Below are 10,313 nucleotides of genomic sequence, written 5' to 3'. Positions count from 1 at the left end.
CACAATTTCAGAAAATGTTTTAAGGTGGTTTGTGTTTTTTTTTTCTCACAAAAACAGTTTAATGTTTTTTGCTTGCATTCCCTCTATTCGTAGGTTTCGGCATATTAACATCACGCAGTTATATATGTATATATATTTCAGGGACTTCTTGCATGATCTAAATCAGTGTGCCCTCCACAATCACATTTTATACTTAACACAATACTCCTGCAAGCCCTGATCCAGCATCGGCAGCATGAAATCTTGCCTCCGTGTAATGGATGAAGGGATAGCCTGACCGTGGGGGTACTCGTTTCATACTGTGGGCTGAATAGCATTCATGATCTCTGCTGAGGACCAGAAGTGATGTCATTAAACAAGAAGTGATGTCATTAGGCAGATTATGACCAGAAATAAACACTTTTTTCTCACTTAGGAGCTCATTAGTTGCAAATGACAGAAGAGAAAATATGCAAATCTTGATCATATTTTCAGGATATGGGAGAGCCCAATTATCAAGTGGGCTACCTTTGCAGGAGTGACAGCACCACTCAACAGCTGAAAGCAGCTGATGGTGGTGCTGGGAGAGCCCAAGGGCTGAATAAAGAGCTTCTGGAGGCCACATCTGGCCCGTGGGCCTTATGTTTGACACTCCTGGAATAGGCAATCTGCTGTTTATTTAGTTTGAAGCAGGAGTGGGCAAACTTTCAACTTTAGGGCTCCTGGGCGTTTAACAATTGTGTAGGAGAGAGAATTTCAGCAGGTGCAGCTTTTCATCTGTGAGATGACAAGCTGTACCTGCTGAAATTCCCTCTTCTATAGAATTGTTAAAAGTCCAAGATCCTTAAAATGGAAAGTGTGCCCACACCTGGTTTAAAGAATGGTACTGGGTAAGCATTCCAACAATGGTTTTGCACAATGGTGGAATACATGACAGGAAAAAAAAAATTAAATCCTAATAATGACAGGGCAGTATGAGGAGATGGGAGTACTCTTCAAACTTAGAAAGAAAACTACCTAGTACTCTTAGTTCTGGGATTATACATCAAAGAGCACACAGTCATCAGGCACATAATTTAACCAAAAAAGTTCACACTATGGCACAGCACAGCATGTGTTGCTTTTCACTACATGTATTAGAGGAAATAACCAGTTTGAGCTTATTGCAGCTGAACAGCCGTAATTTACATGGCAATCATAATATCAATGTATTCCACTATCATTGGGGGGTGAATCACATTTTCCCAGGTACAAAATCTAGCACATCCCATGCTAAGGAAATGCAATATCCCTTCAACAGTAGTCCAGCATCGACATCTGGACCACGCATTGCTGCACGCTTATTGGGACAATGTGGGAAAGTGCTAGGTGTCTTGTAAATCAATCTTCAAAGAATGGCTGTGTCAGCAGGTAAGTGCTAAGGATGGAGTGGATGGACCAAACAGTGTCCACAATGTAACAGAGATCTTAAGTCACTGTTACAGGCCCCATGTGGAGGTATAAATGTTTAGATTCACAATTACATGCCATGATTTGCCAGCCGGTTTAGGACAATTAGGATGATTGAGAACTGAGCTACACAAGTGGCAAAATTGGGTAGTATAGCTTAGGCTCGCGTGTACCATATCAGGTGGGGAACTGCATGTTTGAATGCCTCCCCTCCAACATTTTTTTAAGTTCCTTGCATTTAAAATGCCTTGTATTCAACATGTTACTTTTTTGCAAGCAGCAGTTGTGTGTGTGTGCTTGCACACACGTGCATGTTTTAATAGCAGACAATATTCAAACATGGGATTCCTCCATCTGCGGCCTTAAGTGCTGTAGTCCAGCAAAAGTGGCACGAACTGACAGCCTTGGTACACGCATACCACTGGTGCTATGAGTTTCAGGATTGGGCCCTGATTCAGTTTATCATGTTTGTTCTCCTTTGTTCTCCTGGAATGCAAAACAGTTGATCAAGGGAGAGACTTCCTGGTCAAACAGGTGTTTCAAAATCCTCTCCTTAACACTTTTATTAGCTGGATTGAGGAACCACACATGCCATGACCAAGTATATAGGATATTACTGCATGTAGAGAACTGCCTAACCCCATGGGATGGAATCCATTGGTTAATGGGAACCATTTTATTTGAGGAAACATGTCATTGTCCCACAGCAAGGAGCACCTGATGGCACTACATTTTCTGCACAGACAAATATAATGCATAGAAGGTTAACTCCCTTGCAACTGAGGGCTGGGGAAAAGTGAGTTTGAGTCTGACTGTATTGTATTCTGGAATCTAAGACTGGCCAAAAGCAGCCTCCTGTGTTCTGTGTACAGTTTGAGGGCCTACTTGAATAGATGGGAACTACCCCATCTATGCTAATCCTTATCGTCAACATTGAGGTTGGTTGTACCCTGCACTTTGAAAACAAAAAGGAAAAGAACAGAAAGCAAAATTCTGTGCCATGTAAAGCTGAATTTTGCTACCAATATAAATTATAAAAAATAAGCCATTTTTTGCAAATACTTTTCATATTCTAATAGATTCAGCAGATCTTGGGGAGGAACAACCCAAAGTCCTACTTTCTGTTCCTGCTGGAAACCCTGCTCAGCTCCTTCCTCCCAGGAACCTGGAATTAAACTCAGCACTGCTTGCACCATTTCAAACCTGTCTCCACAGCCTCAAGGTCTAGAACAGTGATTTTCAACGACCATGCCATGGCACATTGGTGTGCCGTAAATGGTCTGTAGGAGTGCCACAGGAGTTTGAGGAAGAGAAACTTATTAGTTGGGCAGTTGGGGGATGCGAGCCCTCTACTAGAAGTCCTGTGTGTGCATTGTCAATTGTAAAAAAAAAAAAACTGATGTTGTGCCTTGACAATTTTAGAGCCTTGTCAGTCTGCCATGAGATTAAAAAAAAAAAGGTTGAAATTCGTTGGTCTAGAAACTTCCTTTCTTCAAAACTAAAAAGGGAGGTTATCAGATGGCAAGTTATATATCCAACACCAGTTTTTTTCCCTTCCAAACTACACTGTGAATCTGTCACTGCTCCAAAAGGGAGAGCATATCATGGAGATTATGCTGGTATTTCCCTGAACATCTTGCATACTAATCCAGGTTTATGGGAGTAGATCAGTTGTGTTTGCTTTTTCGGCCTAAAAGATGCACACATGCAAAAGCACTCCATCTGTGATTGTTGTTTCACATGTTCCAAGACATGAAAAAACAGGCCAAGAAGCTTATCTCTGCCTAATCTTGCCCCAAATTTAATTTATTTATCCCTTGCCTCAGAGCAATAGAATATACCTGGGAGGGTGGAGGTGGGAAGGTTGAAGGGCACTATTTTGCCTGCCTGGGAGTCCCCCCAAAAAAATTGGTGGGAAAGATTCTCTTTGTCATTTGTTTCTCCTCCTGTCTCAGCAAAAAACCTTGAAGAAGGAGAAAATTGTCCAGCGGTTTGTACCAAAAGCAAAACAGGTCTACCCCAGGGACACTCTCAAAAAGCCCAGCCAAGTAGAAAGTTAAAGCTCATAGGACTTGCTTTTTGTCATTGGTGGTCACACAAACGGAATGTTGTTGCCAGAGTCTGAAGAAAGAACCATGGTTGCAAACATCGCTACCAAATTAAAACAGCAGAGAGATGTGGGTTGGCTAAGCCCTGTCATGCTTTGATTACTGCAGTTATGGGGGTGGGGTGGGGCAGATGCTGCTGCCATTACCATTGCCCCTCCAAAAAAAAATCCCATTGTGATAAGGTCCCCATTGTGTTCCATCTGCTCATCAAACAGCACCACCAATTTCCTTGGCAGCTGCATCAAGGAAAGCCTCATTTGTCCACTTATCATTGGTCAAGTGTCATTCCTGAGCTCCATCTGCAGGTTGATGGCAATCCAGATCTCCCTTAAACTCCAGGCTTCCGGGCAATTTGACCCCAGTTTTCCGGTCCACACACCAACACTTCCCTCGTTGCCCATCCAATGCTGGGTGACACTAGAAAAGATAGATGAAGTCATTTTCATTACTAGGATAGCAAAGGCACCTGTTTTACCAGTTTACTAAAGCTAGAAGGAGTTTGGATAAAAATAATCTCTCAAATTCTGCGAATGTGTTAACATATGTATGGTAGTTTCCTAATGCATTTTTTTTCCTGAGTGCTGGTGGGTTACAGGATTTTTTCCTTTGGGAAAAAAAAAAATTGATACCACAATTGCCTTAAGATTCATGATTAAAAGTTGATTTAAATTTGTGGTTTTTTTCTTTAAATCTCTCAAGATTGCATTTCATTTGCACAACTTGGAAAATTCCAAATTTGAAACTTGAAATAATGCTTCTGAGTCTGTTTTCAGAGTTATTGATTTTTATGCTTCATGCATTTAAAAAAAAAAAAAAAATTTGGCAGCCACTCTGGAAAGTTTTCACCTGAAATGGGGAAGGGGTGGGGGATATTAAAGAAAAATACATAATTTGTTTCTGTTTGACCTGTCACGATAGATTGTCCCAATGCTATAAAGTTTGGGAAGCACTGTCTTAAACCATACACGGAAAGAAAGTCAGTATTACTTTCTCCTATTGCTGGTTGTGTGTGTGTGAGGGGGGGGCCTTGCCTGAGCCTCCCCAAATGAGATAAAGACAGGAATGAAATCTGAGCTGGGACTACCTGATTCCCAGCTCAGTCTCTTAGCCACTATACTTGACTAGCTCAGAAGGTTAGGAGGGCTTGTTGCATATGATCCTTGGAAATGGAGCTCAGTGGTGAGCAGCTGCCTTGCATGCAAAAGGCCTCTGGTTCAATCTATGACATTGCCAAGTAGGGCTTGGAAAGACCCCCCCCCCCAACTGAAACCCTGGAGAGCCACTGCCAGCCCTGTGCTAGTTAGACCCATTGCCTGACTCTGTTGAAGACAGCTACAAATCTTCATGTTTCCTCTGTGACATTAAGGTTGCAAAAACACAGGCAAGCCAATGCTCTGGTGATGTAACCTGTTTGGGATGAAAGTTTCCATTGCGGTCACAGTTGGGAATAGGGATGATGGTCAAGTCTTCATGAGTTCTGGTTTGGGAAGCTGCTAATCTCTCCAGCGCTCTGTGAAGTTCATTCTGACATGAGCCTTGGACCTATTGCAAGGACAGGGAAAGACACGCAATCAGAATGTGTTGGCAAAAAATGGGGAACCTGATGCCCACAGCCAAAGGAAGAAGAAGCACTTTGCTCTCGCCTTGTGGAGGAGGGTCAAGAGAAGCCATTCAGAATGTTAGTTTCTAATCTCCCTCCCCACCCATTTTCCTGCAATTCACCATTCTGAGGAAGTCTTTATAGCTAACTATTGCACCAAAGAGACGAAAGTAAAATAACAGGAGCAGAAGCCCCACCTGGGCTCAGGCAGCATCCGTGAGCCAAGGAGAGAGAATGCTGCAGTCTCCACATGTCTCTGGTTTTTCCTCCAAGAATGCTGGCTTTGAGGAAGGAGAGGCTTCAAGGGGCAATTCCCCAGCTTCCCTGGTTGCTTTTGGCAGCTCCCCAGGGAGCCATGGCTCCTAGTTTGGGAACCACTGTCCTAAAGTGTACAAGTACTTCCTCATGATAGTGCAAATTTTCACAACCACAGGTTTTACCTTTACACTACTTCCAAACCTTTAACATATATTTAAATGTTAACGCCATATATATTGTTTTGAAACTTCTATGTAGGTCGCTGAAAATGTGCAACTGAAAAAGGACTTAAATGGCAAGCAGTGGGGTGCACTGAAGCAAGCTGGATAAATTCCTTTTTTAAAAAATTTAAAGCCATCAGCAGATAGAAATATTATTTTTCTTAGCCCTCTTATGAGGAACGTACTGATTAAGGAAATAGCAGTGCTGAGTGACAGAAATGTGTGCTCAGACATGATTTATGGCCTCCCTCCCCTGAAGAAAAGCAGAATGTCTTACCACCGGCCGGATGTCCGGCCGGGCAGGTAGGTTTCCAATATTCGACATCTTGGAGCCGCTAGTCATCCTCTCACGTACTTTGGCTTGCTGCTTCTGAAGGCACTTCCTGTCATGGCTGCTGCAGGGGCTGAAGTTGGTGTTAGGGAGGCCAATTTCCTCCTGCTCTAAAGAGGAACAAAACCACAAGGGCATGAAAAGGATCGACAGAGAGGGTTATTTTTATTGGGGGAGGGGAGGAAAAAAAAGAAGTCATATTTTTAAGGGCATAGTCATCCCAGCAGATTCCTGTATCATTTCCTTTTTTAGCAAATGGCCACTCAATAGCTTTCACTGTTCTCAAACAGGTGTCTTGCTCCCTGATGCCCCCCTTTTGCCCTTGCTCTCATGTGGGCTGCATGGCTCAAGGTGGTTCCCATCTGGTGTGTGGGCTGGCTAGACTGGCATGTTTGGGCTGAGGGGATGGAGAGCAGCCAGATTTTGCAGTTCCTTCTCTTAGGGGGAAGATGGGAGATGGGTGCAAATCCCAGTCGAAACTACAGTAGGGGGAAATAAAGCCCATCTTCTACTACCTCTACTCCACTACAAGTTTGCTGCCCCCTGCTCACAATTTGAAGTAATAGAAGACCTGGCCAGAACACATGTTTCTTGTACCGTATTGTTTGGCTCTGGTCTTGCCTGGAAGTGGGTTTAGTTGAGGCAGCAATGTGGTATACAAGTTGAAAGGAAATTGGAGTGCACCAGAAAAAAAAAGTTTGTGTTATCTAGAGAGGAATTCCCAGGTAAGAAATTTTGGTTTTTCACTTCTATGTCATTCATGTTTTCTCCAAGCCAGAAACTTAACTACCAAATGCGGTTTAATGATTTTGCTGTCACTTTCTATTAGCCTTCCTCATGTGTCTTTAAGGCTCAAACTAGACTATGATGCTAACTGGGTATCTGCCACTGGAAGTGGTGAGCCTGCATCTAGCTTCCCCTTTGTCTCCTGTCAGGTGTACTGATACCTATACTGTGGCAGGTAGAGTAAGTTTTGGGAAAAGCTAGATAATTTTGGTGGTGGGTGCACATTTTGCATCACACCTAGTATGGGCCTAAGAGTGGCTTGATATACACTGAACAGGTAATAGTTTTTTTGTGGCATGCACATATGGATAGCTCCCATATGTGGAGCTTGTACAGGACAATTATATACCATAGATCGCATCCCTGCATCTCCCACTGTGTAAACCTTAATTTGTCAGGCTAAAACTCAAAAGATAAAGAACAATGGATGTAGTAGACACAAGATCTTCCCCTGCCTGTCCCTCTCTTCAGCCTTGTTGTCTGCCCCTCCACCATCTACTGTAGGGAGCAGGGATCCAGGAATACTGCCTTCCTGGGGCAAGTGTGGGAGATAGGAAGCAAAGTACTGTGAAGATGAACAAATGGGTTGGAGAAGCAGTGGTGTCTCCTTCTAATCAACAAAGAGTCTCATAGCACTTGAAAGACTAACCAGGTTTCTTTCAGCGTAAATGTTCACAGATTTCATGAGATACCTCTTGCATCTGCTGAAGTGGACCGTCAACAAAAGTTTATTTTGGAATACCTTGGTTTGTCTTTGACTTGGAGCTACAAGGAATGCTGCTTCAGCCTTAACATTGCAGCCAGCCTGGAATTTGGATCCAGCTACTCCAGTGTTTTAAGGAGCAGGACTGGCCTGATGTGGCATGCCAAATGCTGCTCCCCTTACCCAATGATGTTCCAGCCTCTTCTCCCATTTGCTCCCAGTGTTCTGTCTCAGATCTCTCTCCTCCCTCCACATTTCCTCTTCTGTCCCCCTCTTTCTTTTCCAATCCACAGAAAGCAAAGGAGGATCAGTGAAGGCAAGTAGTCAGGTAGAGATGGATTCTCCCTCCCAATCAATCTGCTGCCTGAGGCAACCACTTCTGTTGGCCTCATGTATGGACCAGCACTGTTAAAGGGACAGGGCAAAATTTCCAGGTTATGACCTGGCATCTCTATTAGTAATACACCATGATAGGAACTACTGCCAAACTTACCATTTGTTGCTCTGTAAGCCAGTTGTTTGAAAGGCCCCTGAGGGTGCACTTCTAGGAAAAGCCTTATCACAGAACAAAGTGACCATTTGCTCTCAAGGCATGGATGAGTTTCCAGCTCTCATCTCCCAATTACAATGCTGCTGTTCTCCATGTGTGTGATGGTGGGGGGGGGGGGATCACCACTCAGGGAATCACCATAATGGGAAAAGTGTAGGCTTCTTTGAAAAGCCCTTCAAAGTGCAAGGCCTGTGACCTGTAGAAACCTCACCGCACCATCCTATCATTGCATATGTGGAATGCGAGGACAGAAAGGCACTCTTCCTATTTTAGTATGTGCTCCTAGCACTGAAAGCAGGTCACAGACTCAGCCCTTCCAGTGTTTTGCTTGACATTAAGGCCTGCTCAGGTGGTACAACGAAGGCATTCTACACATGTTCAGAGGCTATTACTTCACATGTTTCAGTTGCCAGCAATCAAGACAGAAGCCAGGGGTTGTGTCCTGGCACAAATCAATCCTTGGAAGGATGTGTGGCCAGCAAACTGGGCCATGAAGGTTTTCTTGTGCCAATCCCTCTCTGAGCTGGCCCACACACAGGCCTGCCATGGTTTGTCTCAACACCTCCCCCTAACTACCCTTTTTCTCGTCAAAAGCCTATCCAGTTGGCTGTCTTGGGGTTTCCTCATGGCTGTTCTCTTTTGAATTTCCCCTTTCCAAATGGTTTGCATCCAAGTTTCCATGAATTTATGTGCAACTTTGGATCAACTTCTCATAAGTTAACAAACACTGGAGATGCAGGCTTGCTTGCCTGCAAGGGGAAAGAGATGGGATTTACCCTACAAGTAGCACTCTCCTCCTCCCCAAAGCCAATCACACCCCGTAAGGGCAATCTGGTAGTGCTGTGTGAAAATCCATTTGGTAAATGCAAGAGAGCAAACTACACCCCCCCCCCACACACACACACACACCTGGCACCTGAAGGGGCATGTCAAATGCTGCCCCACCTTACTTGGTGATATGCCAGTCTCTGTTCTTCCCATTCCCTAGATTAGAGAAGGAAAAGAGGGACAGAGCAGATCTCCTTTATACTTCTGCTGTGTCCCCTTCTTCCATTTCCTTTACCTTTTCCAATCCAGGAAGTGGGAGAAAGAGCAACAGAGGGATGTGTTCTGAACAGTGGTGAGTTCCGTCCTCTCCCTGACAATTTGCTGCCTGAGGGTCCAATCCTATCCAACTTTTCAGCACTGGTGCAGCCATAATGCAGCCCCAAGGTAAGGGAACAAAGGTACCCATACCTCAAGGAGGCCTCTGTGACTGCCTCCCCACCACAGGATGCAGCGCATGCCCCACCGCCACAGCTGCACCGGCACTGGAAAACTGGATATGATGGGGCCCTGAGTTGGCTGCATGAATGGGTTGGCCCTGCCCACACACACATCCCACGAGAAATGCTCAGGCCCAGTTTCAGCAATACATTGAGCATTCACTTCCTGTGCTCTGTGTGTGTGGGGGGGGGGGATACATATTGGCCCAGTTTTAATGGGGCGTGCACTGCATCCTGTGTTGGGGGTGCAGTCACAGAGGCTTCCTCAAGGTATGGGAACTTTTGTTCCCTTACCTGAGGGCTGCATTGCTGGAAAGTTGGAAAGGGTGCTGGAAAGTTGGAAAGGATTGGGCCCTTAGTCTTCTAAGCATGGTTGCAGCTGCTAGCCTCTTCTCTGAGCTTGCATTGTAGTCTCTCCTGGATGAAATTGCATCTCAGTATCTGTCCTCCAGAACCTCCAGCTCATTGTCTTCATCAATGCAATTCAATCAACTTTTATTGCATGTTTTTATCTTACTAACAGTCCAATCTTATTCACCCCCAATCCACCACTGGCACCAAAAACGGGTGCATGGTATGAAACGGGGGGTATTAGGAGGCTTCAGCACAGAAAGGGTATTTAAATTCCCTTATCCCTGCATAAGCCTCCCACTCTGCAATGGTATCATTGGATCTGTTCTTGCATTCTAGTGTTTTTAATCCCTTTGCACCCTCTGAAAGGTTTCAGCAGAGCCCTGAATCTGTGCACTGTTCCCAAATGCTAGATGTACAAAGATAATGCCAGGTATGTCAAAGTCCCCCAAAAAGCTCAACAAACTCTACATATGCTCAGAGACCCCTCATCTGTATGAGTAGTTCATGTTTTAGGGCCGAGACCAGGATTAGAAATAGATTCTGTGCTTGGATCCTGGCCTAAATCAGGTCCTGGACAATAAGACCATTTCATGAGCAGAACATCCCCGGGGAAAAGGTGGGGATCCCCTTTGTATAATGACAATACCTCTAGCAATGGGAGCCTCTATGACTATTTGGTCAACTTCCTGTTCTTTCAATAGCTGTGTAA

At 44.5% G+C, this 10,313-nt stretch overlaps 1 protein-coding gene across 1 annotated transcript in view; it reads right to left on the bottom strand.

Annotated features, from left to right (window-relative positions):
• Positions 1-980: 980 nt before the first annotated feature.
• Positions 981-10,313, bottom strand: part of IGFBP4 (insulin like growth factor binding protein 4) — a 40,540-nt gene continuing 31,207 nt past the window's right edge. The window contains exons 2-4 of the mRNA XM_066627998.1: positions 5,893-6,056; positions 4,944-5,078; positions 981-3,953 (exon numbers count right to left, since the gene is read on the bottom strand). Of these exons, the coding sequence (XP_066484095.1) occupies positions 3,819-3,953; positions 4,944-5,078; positions 5,893-6,056 (434 nt within the window). The 3' untranslated portion in view covers positions 981-3,818. The remainder of the gene's footprint in view (positions 3,954-4,943; positions 5,079-5,892; positions 6,057-10,313) is intronic.

The sequence above is a fragment of the Tiliqua scincoides genome, chromosome 5 (assembly GCF_035046505.1).
Source record: "Tiliqua scincoides isolate rTilSci1 chromosome 5, rTilSci1.hap2, whole genome shotgun sequence".
Taxonomy (NCBI): Eukaryota; Metazoa; Chordata; class Lepidosauria; order Squamata; family Scincidae; genus Tiliqua; species Tiliqua scincoides.
The sequence above is the reverse complement of the archived record's forward strand: the minus strand, read 5'-3'. Positions and strand labels throughout refer to the sequence as shown.